The sequence below is a fragment of the Epinephelus lanceolatus genome, chromosome 1, assembly GCF_041903045.1.
Source record: "Epinephelus lanceolatus isolate andai-2023 chromosome 1, ASM4190304v1, whole genome shotgun sequence".
Lineage (NCBI taxonomy): Eukaryota > Metazoa > Chordata > Actinopteri > Perciformes > Serranidae > Epinephelus > Epinephelus lanceolatus.
In genome coordinates, this window is record NC_135734.1 from 36,824,794 (window position 1) to 36,842,229 (window position 17,436).

Below are 17,436 nucleotides of genomic sequence, written 5' to 3' on the forward strand. Positions count from 1 at the left end.
CAAAATCCCATCTGAACACTGAGTTTCTTCATACAGGAAGCGTCTTGAGGCTAGCATTGTATTGAATAAATTTAAGTTAGCGTGTCCAATACTTTCTTTACCCACGGTTTTCCAATATGGATTGATTTTTATGGGTTGAAAAGTTATCATTTCTTTATCAGTGTAGTTTAATACCAATGTCTGGTCAGAATTTTATATGAATTGCTGTATTTAAAAGATGTGTAATGGAAAAAATTGACATGTTTAACACTTATCTTCCCCATTGTATACTGATAAGGATTTGTAAATCATTGTACTCTGTTTTTATTTACATTTTACACAGCCTCCCAACTCTTTTGAATGGGGTTTGAATCTGTAAATGGTTTCTAAATTGGTTTTCCAGAAAATGGCGCTCTATCAGATAGATCCAAATCGCCCTTTCCTTATTTCACTGTCTGTTGTTGGAGATTCTGCAAGTGTAGATGCTTAAAATACCAGCTAGACTGTCTGTCTGCGACTGTTCTGTGTTTAGTTATAACATATAACATGACACAGGTGTTGTCATTGATGTATGTTGATGATGTATCTGTTGTTAGACAAATGCATGGCCGTATTAAGTTATTTGATGAAGGTTCACATAATGATAAAGTGTGTGACCTTTAATCAGATGGTTTCCAAGGCTGTCCGGCAACAAAGAGAAACATGCGTCAGGGACAATACCTGTTCTGTTGTATATAATATATAAACATGTAGGAACACAGGCAACAAGTTTAGCCTCTTAACACTGCAGTTAGGAGATATTTACTTTATACAGTACAGGCCAAAAGTTTGGACACACCTTCTCATTCAATGCGTTTTCTTTATTTTCATGACTATTTACATTGTAGATTCTCACTGAAGGCATCAAAACTATGAATGAACACATGTGGAGTTATGTACTTAACAAAAAAAGGTGAAATAACTGAAAACCTGTTTTATATTCTAGTTTCTTCAAAATAGCCACCCTTTGCTCTGATTACTGCTTTGCACACTCTTGGCATTCTCTCCATGAGCTTCAAGAGGTAGTCACCTGAAATGGTTTCCACTTCACAGGTGTGCCTTATCAGGGTTAATTAGTGGAATTTCTTGCTTTATCAATGGGGTTGGGACCATCAGTTGTGTTGTGCAGAAGTCAGGTTAATACACAGCCGACAGCCCTATTGGACAACTGTTAAAATTCATATTATGGCAAGAACCAATCAGCTAACTAAAGAAAAATGAGTGGCCATCATTACTTTAAGAAATGAAGGTCAGTCAGTCCGGAAAATTGCAAAAACTTTAAATGTGTCCCCAAGTGGAGTCGCAAAAACCATCAAGCGCTACAACGAAACTGGCACACATGAGGACCAACCCAGGAAAGGAAGACCAAGAGTCACCTCTGCTTCTGAGGATAAGTTCATCCGAGTCACCAGCCTCAGAAATCGCAAGTTAACAGCAGCTCAGATCAGAGACCAGATGAATGCCACACAGAGTTCTAGCAGCAGACCCATCTCTAGAACAACTGTTAAGAGGAGACTGCGCGAATCAGGCCTTCATGGTCAAATAGCTGCTAGGAAACCACTGCTAAGGAGAGGCAACAAGCAGAAGAGATTTGTTTGGGCCAAGAAACACAAGGAATGGACATTAGACCAGTGGAAATCTGTGCTTTGGTCTGATGAGTCCAAATTTGAGATCTTTGGTTCCAACCGCCGTGTCTTTGTGAGACGCAGAAAAGGTGAACGGATGGATTCCACATGCCTGGTTCCCACTGTGAAGCATGGAGGAGGAGGTGTGATGGTGTGGGGGTGTTTTGCTGGTGACACTGTTGGGGATTTATTCAAAATTGAAGGCACACTGAACCAGCATGGCTACCACAGCATCCTGCAGCGACATGCCATCCCATCCGGTTTGCGTTTAGTTGGACGATCATTTATTTTTCAACAGGACAATGACCCCAAACACACCTCCAGGCTGTGTAAGGGCTATTTGACCAAGAAGGAGAGTGATGGAGTGCTGCGGCAGATGACCTGGCCTCCACAGTCACCGGACCTGAACCCAATCGAGATGGTTTGGGGTGAGCTGGACCGCAGAGTGAAGGCAAAGGGGCCAACAAGTGCTAAACACCTCTGGGAACTCCTTCAAGACTGTTGGAAAACCATTTCAGGTGACTACCTCTTGAAGCTCATGGAGAGAATGCCAAGAGTGTGCAAAGCAGTAATCAGAGCAAAGGGTGGCTATTTTGAAGAAACTAGAATATAAAACATGTTTTCAGTTATTTCACCTTTTTTTGTTAAGTACATAACTCCACATGTGTTCATTCATAGTTTTGATGCCTTCAGTGAGAATCTACAATGTAAATAGTCATGAAAATAAAGAAAACGCATTGAATAAGAAGGTGTGTCCAAACTTTTGGCCTGTACTGTATATTCCTGTGGATCTGAATTGGGTAGATTACAGGAGATTCTTGTTGTCACTCAGCCACGGTTTCTGGACTTTGCTGCAGCTCCACACTGTCAATCTTTGTCTGTTTAGTTTAGACATGGTCAAGTGGCTGTAAAGAAGGAGCAATCAGATATTGGAGGTGTCCGAGGAGGATTGCCGAGGTGTTTGATGAGATGCACACAGCACCGAGCAACAGGTCTCAGGTGTCAAGCTCGACTGTCAGTCCCTCTCCAACACGAGGCTGTCCTTGAGGAGAGACCGATCCGCAGTGATGTTATCACGGAGCGTTAGCTCTGTCACTGTCTGACACCGGCTGACTCATTCATTCATTTATTTATCAGATTAAAACATCACGCCACAGCTTGACTTCCTACTTTCTGCAGAACCCAAACACAGGCTGTGCTGTTTGTTCGCACACAATGCTTAATATAACACATACACACACACACTCTGCTCAGGCACCTGCAGTAAGAGGGTCAGGCGTGTATGCAACCACACACTGGGGAGTTTGACTTTTGTTGGGGAGGTGGCACATCCTGCCACAAAGTTTTTTTTTTTGACTCATGGCCTAATTCTCTTTTTCTTTGAATGACAGTTTAACTGCTTTTTAGTCACCTGACATTTCAGCTGCTCTTTAACAGATTTTTCTCCCCTTGCACTTTGACTAGTCCAAATAGAGCTGACTGATTAGTCGATTGACATAAATTTTATCTGCAATTATTTTGATCGTATTAGTCATTTTAAAACAAAAATGTCAAACCACTTCCCCTGGTCCCAGCTTATCAAATGTGAGGATTTAATGCCTTCTTTATCTTTGGGTTTTTGGACATTTGGTCGACTTATCGCTGGGCAATATATCGACATATATGGAGATCGTAGATATTGTATTAGATTTTGAATTCTGGATTATTAATAGGTGTTTTCTTTTCCTGGTTTTAAAGGCTGCCTTACAGTGAAGTGATGTAATTTTATAAACCTGCCAGACTGGTCTAGCTTTTTTATTATTTGCTTATAAGCATTTAGTCATTATATACACATCACTGATTACTTTTCCAAAAATCACATAGTGTAAATATTTTGTAAAAGCAACAATGATCAACCATACAGTATTGTGACAATATCGACATATAGGTATGTGGTAAAAAATATTGCGATATTTGATTTAATCCATAACGACCGTCCCTACGTCGAATAAAACAAACTTTTTAAATATGTCACCTTGTGTTGTGAGAAATTTTAATGGACATTTCTTCGCTATTTTCTGACATTAATTTGGATCAGTCAATATTGAAAATTATAGTCAGTTGCAGCCATAGTTTTAATTCTTGCAGGCCTTTGCATTTAAACAACAAAAAATAAACTTCTTTAGCTTCTGAAACTCCAAAAACTTCCACTGTTCGTACACATTTGACTTTGTTTAACTCGACACTTAAACTGAAACTGACCCTAAAGTGAAATTGAAATTGCAGCACTTCCAGAACATTTTGAACTCAAACTGAAAGTTCAACTGTTCTAGAGTTTCAACTATTTCAAATGTTTCAGCAGGGAACACATGCATTTTCATAAAGAAAAGCAGCCGTTTCTAGTTTCAGGTATGCTGTCCTTGAAACCACAGAACCTGTTTGTTTATCTTACAAAATCTTTGTCTTACAGGTTTATCTTCAACAACTGCAGCGTGAGACACCATGTGTGTGATAGTGTTTGTCGGTATTAGAATAATGAGAGCATCACATATTCATGATCTGTTTTCCTAATGTAGGTTATCAGAGTCTTGCATTTCACCAGCCTCTGTCTTCAGACACATGTGAGCTCGTCCTCAAACGACAGTGTAATTCACACGTAATTATCGAGCACGTCTGCAGGATTCCTGTTTTACCTGCAGGCAGTTCCTTTCGCTAACTAATGTGACGGCTGTCCTCAACAGTGCAACCCTCCCCACCTCTTCCAGACCAGTTTCTTCTTGTTTGATCATAATCATGGCTTTGCAGCTGGCAGCGACTTTTTCGATGTGAGCAGTCAGGCTGTTTTTGTGTGTGTGTGCTAGCCTTGGTCCTTCTGAGCCGTGTCATGGGGTGAGCCGTGTTAAGACTACAAACTGGGATGTGTATGAGATTATGAGTGGCTGTGTAATCTGTTTGGGCCGGTTAGACTGTTTCCCCATAAAATAACAACCAGGTATTCTCTCTGCCAAAAGGAAGTGAGGGTAGGCACTAAACAAAGATGTGATGCATTAAACATCCTCCAGCTGTTCTGTTTATCACCCACATAACCTGGCATTGTTTCAACATGTAACTGTCAGTTCTGTTTCAGACTTCACAAGTCAAATGAAGGCCACAATTAAACCCAGCACTGTGCCATGAATAGAGACGTGCCTATGCCTCAGCAGACCCTGGGACTGGAAAGTCTTCCCACTGTCAAGATTGCATGTAGCTCGCTGCTTTTCCCTTCACAGCCATCAGGGCTACTAGCGTCCGTGTACACAGACCACACTGAGCCTGTCTCTTGGTAACGGGCTCTGTGTATGTTGGAGTGGTCAGGGTCTGAGGAAGAGCGGGGATGTTTTGTCATTTGACATAAATAGATTAGCTCGCATCTCTCGCCTTTGCCCCTCCTGTTGCTGCCATCCGCAGATTAGCAGCACGGCAGGCTCAGGCTTGCGTGGGCTATTCTTCTTTAAGTTTGACAGGCCTGTGCTCACAAGAGAGCCGAGGCTGCTGCCAGCTTCTGTGCCACATCAGCTCGTCTGTTACCTCACCCATGTGATTCGGTAATAAGGCTGCATGATATGGGGAAATATGCAATAATGCTGAATATCGTGAGATAAACGAACAGAAAGTGCACTTAGTTCTGCATTTCTGCTCCTTTTACTATTCTGCTTCAATACATCAAATTGCTTGTTGAATTTAAAAAATAGAAGGAAATTACTTCCTGCATTCTTTTATTGAGCAAATTCAACGTTTAACATCTGAGCAGGATCATTTTTTTCAATCACACTGGCGAAAATTGGCTTCAGTGCTGAATTATAAACAGTAAAGAAAGTGTAAAAGTGTATTTTTATCCCCATTTTCAGGAGCGTTGATCACTGAGGGGGCGATTAATCGTGACACAGCAGTATTTAACACGATGCTCTAAAGCTCTGGACGTCTTATATATATTTAATTTCATATTATATATTCACATAAGCAAGTGAAACAAACTGCGACGGCTTTCTCTATGGGTTTTTCTCGACTTAAGAAATTCTTGTATCGTAGTTACAGGAAGTCACTTGGAGTCACAGGAATTGGGCAACTAATTATCAGGTTTCATTTAGATGAATATAAAGTCAGATTATGTCTCCAGTAGCTCTGAAGGACAATTATTAAAGTCTGGTATTCAGTAACAACCCAGCTCCCTGTAAATAATACTGATAATAATATGTATGACACGATTTCAAGGCCCAGGTATCACATGCACCAGTACAAACTTGCTCAGCCAGTGTCATTATTTTTACCCTTTTTAAATGTAAGTTGTTGTGAATTATACATCTATTTTGCAGCCATTTGATTTCTGACAGTCTCTCATTGTATGTGTTTATCTTTTGGATCAGTCAATTGAAACATCAGCAAGATATAATCGGCTTGTTGCCAAGCATTTGTCAAAAAGAAAAAACTGGATCAGTGTTGAGACCAGGTTGAGACTTCTCTATATGTTGAAACCTCTATTGTCTGAGTGGTGCATGAGGACCCCGAGCCACTGTATTTCACTATGAGAAGGAAAAAGAGAACTCAAAAACCAACGCCTGTGCATCTGACGTAAAACCGCTCACACTACTCATCCTCCCCATCCTCCCCATCCTCCCCATCTTATTTTTGTCTCCCTGCATTGAGCAGCTTTATTGCAAATCAATTTCTGTTTGTCCTGAAGTCACCTGTAGTTTAGAGGAATGACAATAATGTAGATCAAATGGTTGGGTTAGATATTTTTCATACCATCCAACCCAGCAAGTGAAGTTAATCTATACATATGGTGATTAAAAACTCAAAACTGGTCCTTTTTAGTATTTTTTTTTTTTCCTAGTAGTTCTTGAAGTGACCTTTAAAGAGCAGTTTCACTTCTCGAATTGAATGAATTTCAGGACATTCACAGTCAACTGACCCACCCGCGGTGTACTGGTAACTTTTACTCACAAGTCAGACCAGACAGGTCAGTTTCATGTGCCATGGTGTTGTGAAATATTACTCAGGGCAATTTACATGCCATTCGTCATTTCACTGTTCCATTGCACTCCCAGCATAGAACAATTTTAACGAGCACAGACGACATTTAGCAGTCACTCTTTGGCATTTAAAAACTCAAGGGCGGTTCAGCTCTGGTTTACCCTGAGTTGACTCCTATAGTCGGGCTATTAGTCCCCACGTCAGCTGTCAAACTATCTCTTTAGCAAGCTGTTACACAATAGGGCTGCACAATATGTCATTGTTCATTGTCATCGCGATGTCAACTTGTGCGAGAAACACATCGCGAAAGATTGTGACATTGCACTAGTGCAGGGCGATATGGAGAAAATAAAAGATCACTGTTTTTGACCAAATACCTCAATATAAATATTGTGACGACATTGTAGGGTTGGCTGTTGGTGCTTTCCCAAATATTTACACAGTGAGATTTTTTATAAATTGCAATCAGTAATGTGGATATGATGACAAAGAACAGCCAGAACAGTCCATAAAGTTCAGAAAATCACTTTACTGTAATACAGCATTTAAAACCAGGAAATGACAACACTTACGATGCTACAATATCTAAAATCTGAGACGATATCTAGTCTTGTATCACAGTATGGATTGGGTTGGGTATCATTTAAAAAATAAAAATAGCAGCATGAATACCAGTACCCTTAAAGTAATGCCAATGCTAATAGAGTACTTCATCTATATGGAAGCATTCAGTTGCATGAAAATGCCACCAGACTTCACAGATGTGTAGTATAGCCATACTTTATAATATTTTGGTGGCATCTCGATACGCTGAACTGCCAGCTCTGTCATGTACGCCGCAGTTGACTTCACTGCACCACAGACTGTATAGGTAGTAGCCTAACTATTGTGACCATTCACACGTGGCATTATATTGAAGAATGCTTGCGGTGATTGGCTCCAGGCAAAACTATACAAATAGTTATTTTGTTCTAGATCTGGGTACAGAAATGGTTAAATGCAGGTATCGTTTGATGGGAGACGTTTCAATACGACTTGGCACTAAGTTATTTTGGTTGATACCTTAAAGGTATCAAGTACTGATACCCAGTAGGGCTGCAACGATTAGTCGACTAATCGATGACTAATCGACTATCAAAATAATCGGTGACTATTTTAGTAGTCGACTAATCGGTTTGAGTCATTTTTCATCGAAAAGTACTATAAAAGTACCCCAAAATACTCTTATTGCAGCTTCGTACGTTCAGATATTGGCAGCTTTAAACACTCTCCCATGACAGTGAACTAAAACCCTTTGGCGTGAGTATGAAACGTAGATGACGTAATTTGGGGGTTTGGGAAAGACAGACTGACATTTCTCAACATTTTAACACATTTTTCGATAAAATGATTAGTCGACTAATCGAAGAAATAATCGACAGATTAGTCGACAATGAAAATAATCATTAGTTGCAGCCCTAATACCCAGCCCTATATATTGTCCAGTCCTACATTGTATTCAAGGATAGAGTTGGTTGAAAGCTGCACTTTAAAATGTAACTATCACTATGTTTTTTAGAAAAATTGGTGCCCTTTGTGCCAAGTCATTATCACGAGACAGTCTCTTGAAATAATGGGTGTCTCACAATAATGAGGAACTTTCCAAATAATGACTTAGCATCTCAAATTAGGACAAGTTCTCAAGATACTGACTCAGTATCTCAAAATAATGAGAAACGATAAGAAGTAATTATTTTGAGAAAGTTTAGAAAGATACTAAGTCATTGTTTCTCGATAAACAGGACATTATTTTGAGGATGTTTCTAATTACTCTGAGAAAGTTTCTGACTTAGAGGGTCTCTTTTTGTGATCATACTTGCGGAAATAGGCTTCCATGATTATGTGATAGAAGTATGCTTGAAAAAAAGCAACTGTCATAGACTCTTGGGATGAATGTTGAATAATTAAAAGCAAAACTGACCTGACATTTACATAGATGAATCAGTAGTAAACTTTAGATTTTATATGTATTTTAATTTTAGGCTTCAGACAGATTCTGAGAGCTGTATGGTCACGTGATCGAGTAAATAAATCCTGTGATATTTCATGTTGCAGGTGGGCATTTCCTTCTCTCCACTGACTGACTCGTCACAAAGTTCCTTCACGAGTTAGACGGCATGAACGTAGTTTGGTAACACTGAGGGGTGTGACTGCAGTTTACAGTGCTTAGATTTCCCGCATCTCTTGAATTCTGTGGGGCTTTAAGGAAATTGAAATTCACAGAATACCACTGGAGCATTCTTTAAAACTTGTTTAGATATGTATTAGATAGGTATTAAACTGTTAGTGGTTCTTTACTGTAGCTTCACAAGTCATTTCTTTATGAACAGGCTATAATGTTTGCAGTGAATGCTCCTAATAGAAAACAAAATGAACAGAGGATCATGCAACTTTCTGGCCTGATGTGATCCTCTGTTAAAACATTGTGGCAGTCATGAAAATGACAGAAAAGTCTGGTTTTTATTTATTTACTTATGTTTTTGTTTATTTATGTATCCTGAGCTGGCCCTAAATCAACAGCAGACTGAACCTTAAGCTGCCTTGCAGGAACAAATTTGAGAATGACCCTGTAGGCTGAGCTAGTTGCTTCCAAATAGCTTTATGTTATTGTTTGTTGTTCCTCCTAGCTGAACCAGAGGAAACTGTTTACAGAGCCACAGTGGTTAATAACATAGTCCCACTGTGTCTGTGCTGTGGAGCCAGTTTCACTCAAGCTGCTCCACCAAAGACATTTTTCTTCACAGTGAGACGATATCTTTGTTCACAGATCTAGATTTCACACGCACAGACCACAGGAATGTTTTTCTTTTTTTTTTTTTTTGTTTCTTTCCTTTAGAGTTTCTGTGTACGTTTTTCAGCCGCCACACTGAATCTTGTAAATGATTGATTGAGTCTGTTTTTATTCTGCTGGACAATAAAACAGTATTTAAAGAGATAGTACAGATTTTTTCTTGACATAAGATGGTCACTCACCGATAAAAATATTAATGCATAGCCTACTTATTTAGCTGGTAGTTGTGTGGTTTGTCAGAAAGCTGGCGAGTGGTCAGATATAAGAGAGCAGCAGCAGATGCCATCAATAGAATTAAAGACCTCAAGCCACAGCACAACATCCATTAAGATATTTTTAAACCAGTGGTTCCCAACTGGTGGGTTGTGGTCCAAAAGTGGGTCGCGGGTCCATTCTGAATGAGCCACAAGTGACTCGAACGTGTCAAGTTTGTAAAAAACACACTTCATTTTTTCAGTACATTTATTTTGAAGTGATGAAGCTACTAGCTTACTAGCTTAGCAGCAAACTAGCTTAATAACATGGCCAAATGCAAGTATGATGCTGAATATATTAAATTTTGTGGACCTTGAACTGACGACTGAGAAAAAATCTGGGGCTGTATTCACAAACATTCTGAGAAAACTCTCAGAGAGCTCCTAACTTAGCCTAAACATTTTTAGTAAGGAGTCCTAGCTTAGGAGTGATGAAAGTTCTCAGAGCAACACTGAGCAAAGAAGGGACAGAAACCTTTACCTTAGTGAGGAGGTGTGTTTGACCCCGCTGCTAGGTATGAGGCATTATTTTTACAGATGTGATTGGTTGTCAGAGACATGCCTTTTGTGCTGCTGACTGTCAAAGTGTTGTCACTGTTAGTGTGATCACTCTGCTGATGGATGGTTGAGACAGACAAAAGTCATCACTGCTGCACTGTTGCATTTTTCCAGTGTTTCAAATATCTTAGTGTCATTTCTATTTCTGGCGTTAAATTGTGTTGGGTAGGAAATGTGTACGTACCCTTAATAAGATCGACCACGCATATTATCCCTGCACGATCTAATCTGTAGCATTTTATTCACTCACTGGCATCCAGAGTTTGGAGAATATTTCTCCGACCTCTTTGTGTTTCCACCATTTTCTCCTCTGCTTAAGAAACTCTTCAGCCTCTTAAAAATCCTCCTCCCTGCTTCTAACAGTTTTTCACCTTAGGAGCTCTTTTACGATCTAAGATGCTCTGTGAATAACTGTTATCTGTTACAAGGACCTAGACTTAACTTTAAAGGGAAATTTTAAGAAAATGTCTACGAAATTTCTTAGCATTTAATCACTAGGAGCAACTATTTGTACGAGGAAGCTTTGCGAATACGGCCCTTGGACCCCATGGCTGGACCAGTTGGGAACCACTGTTCATAAACTACCCACAACATGTGACTTTGAAAGTTTTTTTATCTTATTAACTCTCCTCTCATGCTTTTTGATAACGCAGAGCCTTGATTTTTTAAGGTATATTAGGTGTATTATCAGTGTATTATTTTTGCGCAGAGACCATTGTTGTATGTATCACCCAAGACCAGAATTTGGCCTATACCCCCGTCTGTAAGACTCCACCTGACTCATGGGTTGCTGCTTAATTTTAACCTGTATTCTATCCGTGTTATATTAGAGCAGTGCCTTCCTCAAAAAGGCTTTTTCACAAATAAATATTCATGGCAATAAGCCCACATGGTACAAGTCATAGCAATCCACCAGCACAAAACACACGTTGCCTGTAGCAGCTAACAAGCCACTCGTTGTACACACTAAGTGGCAGCTGTTAGTCACAGCACAGCTTTCCTAAAAATTTCAGATAACATTTATGGTATGCTCAGAGCTTCTTTCCCAGCCGAACGTGACAGTGAAGCCATAATGCAGAACAGAGCTACAGGCAGGGAGGGGGTCACGCAAGGTCATAATGTTCCCATAATGAAGGAGACATCCCAGAATCACTGGGGATTTTGTGAAGCTCCTTATTCCATCCATTATTAGCTGTTAGCCAGCCGAGCTAATGCAACACATTAACCACGCTCCCTGGCTTTGTTTTCCTGCTGGAACATGTGACGCACACAGACTCATTGGTACAGCCAGAGACAGACGAATGGGGACACGAGAGGGAGACAGTGTTAAATTAAGTATAAAAATAACCAATCTCCTGCCAGAGCTTGAAGATTCAGACAGTTGATGTAGTAGTGGTAGAAATGCTAACACTTCAGTGGTTACTTAAAGATGTCCTGTGGTGTTTTCTTGTGAATAGACAAAAGTTGTGTTTACATTCAGTGTTTCTAACCAAAACGCAGAGTATCCTTGAGGTCTCACGAACATGATAAATGCATTTCCTTCCTCCTAAAACATCTGCAAAGCTCATTATTTTTAGAAGTTTGAAACCTACATTGTTTACATTCATGTTCCTCAGCAAGACGTCCCTTTTTTCTGCCTTTGCTGGTGTGCTGCTGCATATTTTGGCTCCCATCTGAATGTCCATGTGCACTGATATGAGCTTAGTAATGGTGAGAATCTCATTACCATCTAACGTTATAAAAGATCCCTTTGTAGTATGTTCACAGTTCAGATGTTGTGCACAATTTTTCACTGTTTTGATTGTGTGAAAGAACAGTCGGCATGTTATTCAAAACTTGTGCCAAACAGGTCCTGTAAGTTTTCCTTTCAGAGACCTAGTGTGCATGTTTCAACTTTGAGTGACCCTTCATCTCTCCTGTTTTCACCCCTGACACAGATTTATTGCCAGTGCCTGTGCCCGGAGTCTCCACATCAGTCCAGGTGTTGGACGAAGAGCTCAGCCCAATGCGGTGCTGGAGAAAGTGTTTACATCCATCACAAAGGTTCGGTTTCTCTCTTGACGTCTTCTTTCTCATTTTAAAGAAGCATACGTGTGCTTGAGTATCAGTGGCTGATATCATCTGACAACATCAAGATGGATGTATGATAACAAAGCAGGTTATGTGAAGGTTGAAAATAAGCTCCTTCCACAATACAACACTGTAGCTGTTACAATAAGATTTAGTTGCATGTAATGGCGGACGTTTAGGCTGATGTGAGGCATCGATTGTTGCTTGCCTTTAAGGTACTTTGGTAAAAATCATAACTCTCAATCAAAAATCTATTAATTGACTCTGTGATCACATTACTCCAGTTTTAGCCTCTTGACACTGGCTCCCAGTATGTTCAAGAATAGATTTTAAGATTTTACTGATGACTTTTAAGGCTCTTCATGGTCCCTATCCCAGCTATATCTCCGACCTCTTATTGCCGTTCACGCCAGGACATACTTTGAGGACCCTGGTAGAAGTCTTTTGTCTGTTCCAGAGGCTCGGCTGAAAACTAAAGGGGACAGAGCATTTGCTGTCAGGGCCTCAAGGCTCTGGAACGGTCTGCCCGAGGGAATCAGGTCAGCCACGTCAGTGATCTCTTTTAAGCCCCTTCTTAAAACACACTTTTATCGGAGAGCCTCTCCTGATTTTACTTGAGTTACAAGTTCATTTGGACGGTCTTTTATTTCCTCAGTTTTTATACAACAAAGTGTTTTTATCAGTTCCTTTGAAATTTGTTTTCATGTCTTGTCTGTTTTGATTATTGACATATAAAGCATTTTGTAACTCTGTTTTAAAAAGCGCTTTACAAATAAAGATTATTAGTATTATTAAATATCGAAGGCCAAGTCCAATGTATTTGAGCTTTTAGAAAAATCCAGGTTTCTTTGTTGTAAATTGGACTTGGATGTTGACATGAAGGCTGTTTAGTCTAACGCATGAAACCTATACGAAAACAACAGTTCAATTAACAACATAGTACAAGTAATATGGTCTTCGGAGCGCCTTGGGAGCCTAATGGTTACAGTATCTACCATGAAACTGCAATGTCTCTGGTTTGATTCCAGCTGTGGGACTTTTGTTGCATGATGTGGTACCCCACTATCTCTTGCTCCCTTTTCCAGTCTGCCCACTATCCCATGTCCAATAAATGGGAAAAGTTCAGAAAAAAATATTTTATTTAAAAAAAAAAAAGCCACATGGTTTTCAACACGAAACCCCCTATTCACTACCTAAAGATAAATATAAGATATGTCTAAAAAGCTTAAAGTCATACCATGTAGGGTTGTTGGTTACTGTTGCATACGAGCTCGTGCTTGAAAGTGAAAGCAAAAGTCAGACCAGATTCACACCTGTTTTGTGTTTTGCCTCGCTATATTTGCGCTTTTTTTTTTTAGCCCTGTTTCTCTTGGATGCCTGCTGCTCACTGTCTGGCATCTGGTTGTACATTTTATAAAGTCCTGACCTTACCTGAGCGCTGTGGGGATATACGGGGGTAAACGTTCTGAGCATAGAAAATAAGAAGACCATCCAGGCAGATTGCAGAGTCTCTGCAGAAAAATACACCACCACACACTTCTAGTGGTCATAAGTGATGATTGAGTCTGTTTGAGTCAGTCTGCTTTTTAGGAAAATCCTGGCTAGTATATCTTTTAGTATAGATTTTGTACAAGATTTACAAGAACCCAAAATGCTATTAGACAATATTTGTATCAACCACAGTAGGAGGCAAACGTCAGAAATTTGTATCCGCTTAAAAAATATTGGTTTAACACTTGTCTTACATGTTTGACTTTACTGTTTTCTGTGTCCTCTTTGACTCAGATCAATTTGACACACATTCAGAAACTGGAAACTGTCTGCCTTCAACACCATATCTCAGACGCCAAACACAAAACTTAATATTTCCCAGAGTTCCAGTATACCCTCTACAAGACCAAAACCAGTCTGTCATGAAATCCGATGCAAGAGTTAAGCTGAAACTAAAAGGTCATGGGTGGCTTTACATGTGATGAAGTGAGAGATGGATCCAGGCAGTTAAACTCATCGCTTGTAATAAATCAAATCATGAACAGGATGATGAAAAAAAAATCACATGGATTCTGTTTGGTGGACTGAACTTCACTGAGGGAACTGAACTTGGGCACAGATGTGCGTGACGAAACTGTTATGCAAGAGCACATTTCTGTCCCGATGGCAACATTTGCAGCAAATTTCTCACTTTCTATTGTGGCAGCTTGCAGTTTTCACTGAAACTTTATGAGCAGACGCTCTTCTGATAGTGTTTGTATTTGCTGATTTCACATGAGACATCAAGAGTGTTATCTTGAGAGTCTCAGAGACTAAAGCTCAAAATTGCAATATGCTCGGACTGGATACTGTTTACATAATGACCCAGCTTTTTTTTTTTTTTTAATCACTCTTGTTGGGCTCTTTAATTCAAGCTGGGTTGTTTTTTTATTTTCCTTTTCTCTCCGTGCAGAATCCAGACACTCGCCATCTGGATGGCTTGTCTAAGCAGCTGGACTGGGAGGTACGGAAGGTCCAGCGTTGGTTCAGACACCGCAGGAACCAAGACAAACCCAGCACACACACTAAGTTCTGCGAGAGCATGTAGGTTCATCCCTATTGTGTTCACCTTTAACCTCTCTGCAGGGTTGAGCGCACAATAGTTGTGTTTTAATTTGCAAGGTGTGTGTATGTACAGTATGTGTGTATGTTTCTGTCCGAGAATGTTCTGAGAACATTTTGGCTTGTTCCTGTTTATTATTAGGACTTGGATTTAGATTCAAAATAAAAATAAGAATCAGTGTGCTGTTTCTCTTAACCCAGCCCTCTTCTCGTGACCATAACTCCTCTTCATTTACTTCCAGGTGGAGGTTTACATTTTATTTGTGCATATTTACCTATGGATTCCGGTTTCTGTGGCAGGTGAGTACACAATCACATCAATCAATCAATCAGAAATAAACTGTTAGCGTTATTTGTTCTTTAATTGATAATATTTGATTTGCTGGAACACTTCCAAAGATAATAGCATGACGAATTGTTTGCCGAACTAATAAGTGTTTGTTTGTTTTGTAGTCTCCTTGGATGTGGGATACACGGCATTGCTGGTACGGTTATCCCTATCAGGTATGATCCAGTTCTCATCTCTGTCTCTGTAATCTATAATGCAACCAATACGCAACAGCTACAGCCTCAGAATAACCAACTGTGTCATGAACTGAACTTTTATTGCAAGACTTTGTACGGAATGAAGTTGTGTACAGTTAACGATGAAAAGTCTGGTAAAAAATTAGCTTGTGTTGACTTTTATATCTCCTGCCACTTTACACTAGCGTAAATGGCACAAAGCCTTACAGCAGAAGCATTGTCAGTACCTATTTGTGTTTACTTCACTGCCCTTTCCCTGCACTTGTATAAATGATAATGTGCCATGAAAAGCAGTCTGACAAGGTTGAAGGAATGCTTCACCTCCCAAATGACCGTTTTATTATCAGTTACTCACCCCTCATTTCTTGATGAATTCACCACGTTTAATAGCACAACTGTATCAAAAAATCTCCAAATCTCATTTATCCAGTCGCATGCTCAGTACTTCCCAAACAGCCTGTTCCGACAGGGAACTGAAGGAAAAGTGAAACTTCTCTTTAAAGCCAGACTCCATTGATAAAGACAGTCATTTTTACCTCAGTGAACACAGGAGCTGTTGGTCTACATCTGCCTTGATCAGTTAGTTTATTTGTGTTATTGTGTGACTTTGGTGTTTTAAAAGGTTAGTTTGGATTCACTAAAGTCACACAAGAACACAAAAAAACTACAGATCAAGGCAACGGAAGACCAGAGGCTGTCATCTTCAGCAAGGTTTAATTGCTGTTTTTGTCAGTGGAGTCTGGCTTTGAAGAGGGTATAGGTAAGTTCTGCTTTTAGTTCAGTTCCCCATCACACAGGGCTGTCTGTTTGAGGAGTACTGAGCATACGAGTGGATAAATGAGACTTAGATTATACTGCACAAATTGTGTGACAGTTTGTGAACAGGTGTTTTGATATAAGCCGTGCTTCCGCCAAACACTTTTGGTATGGTACCTTTGGAACCAAAAGTAACCCTTCAGACATGGTACCTAGACACTAGCGTTTCCACCGCAAACAGTACCCTTAAATGTGGGCAGAGTTGTTGTCATGAACTGCTCTGTCCAGCAGTCACTGTATTTCCTCATTATCTGTGACACAGAGGGAAGTCTGCACCTCGTTTATTGTCCACAGAATGAGGCTGCATGCTGACATTTTCAGAGCCAATTAAAACAAGCTGCAGTGAGAGTCTCTCTCCATGGGATATTTAAAAATAGCGGGTTTGTGCATTTAGTCCTTCTAAGGCAAGCTCAGGGGATTAGTGTTGCCGTAGCCCACAGGAATGATGCTCTGCCACGCTTTTAGAATATATTAGAATATATGACGTTGACATAATCTGGCCGAAATTGATATATATTAACACTTGAAGGTCCACTCATTACTAAAAGTGTATGTCATATAAAAACTAAAGTAAAGGTCAAAGTTGTCATATGGAATATTTAAGGTGTGTTGATTGATTCACAGCATCAACTCGTGCATTGAGTAACATTACAAGTTAATGTTCCACCTTAAAAGTCGCCTGCAGTCGGCCCAGTGAATTAAGTTATTTTTTATAAGCGTTCCTAACTGAACTGTACCGTACTGCTTGGTAGAAATGGGGCCATAGTTTTGCTGTGGTTAAATGTGGTATTCAGTGACTGTAATTGAATTTTCTATGTTTTTTAAATCTTTAAAATTCCCAAAATTCAATTCTGTAAAATTCAAGTGTATTTCAGTGTACAATTAAGAGGCTTCATCTGGGCTGATGCTCATTCATGATGAGATATAAACCCTCACACACTATTGCCCATGCTCAAATGCCCTTTTTCTCAATAAAATCATAATGTAGATTGAACCCATTGTAGGACACAATGTCGGGCATGAGACAATTTCCTGGAAAGCACGTCTTCTCATGCTTTATTGATTAAGCAACTTAGGACATCATTGTGAGTCACTGGGCCAGGAAGTGTGTCGTGATGAGCACAGTGGTAGTCATTCTTTCACTCTTAAAGGGAAA

The 17,436-nt window shown here is 39.8% G+C and overlaps 1 protein-coding gene across 1 annotated transcript in view; it reads left to right on the forward strand.

Moving 5' to 3' along the window:
- The window catches only part of cers5 (ceramide synthase 5), a 36,956-nt gene that overhangs the window by 2,163 nt on the left and 17,357 nt on the right, over nt 1–17,436 (forward strand). Inside the window, exons 2-5 of the mRNA XM_033627159.2 lie at nt 12,215–12,320; nt 14,791–14,921; nt 15,182–15,239; nt 15,393–15,443. Coding sequence (XP_033483050.2) covers nt 12,215–12,320; nt 14,791–14,921; nt 15,182–15,239; nt 15,393–15,443 — 346 coding nt within the window. The remainder of the gene's footprint in view (nt 1–12,214; nt 12,321–14,790; nt 14,922–15,181; nt 15,240–15,392; nt 15,444–17,436) is intronic.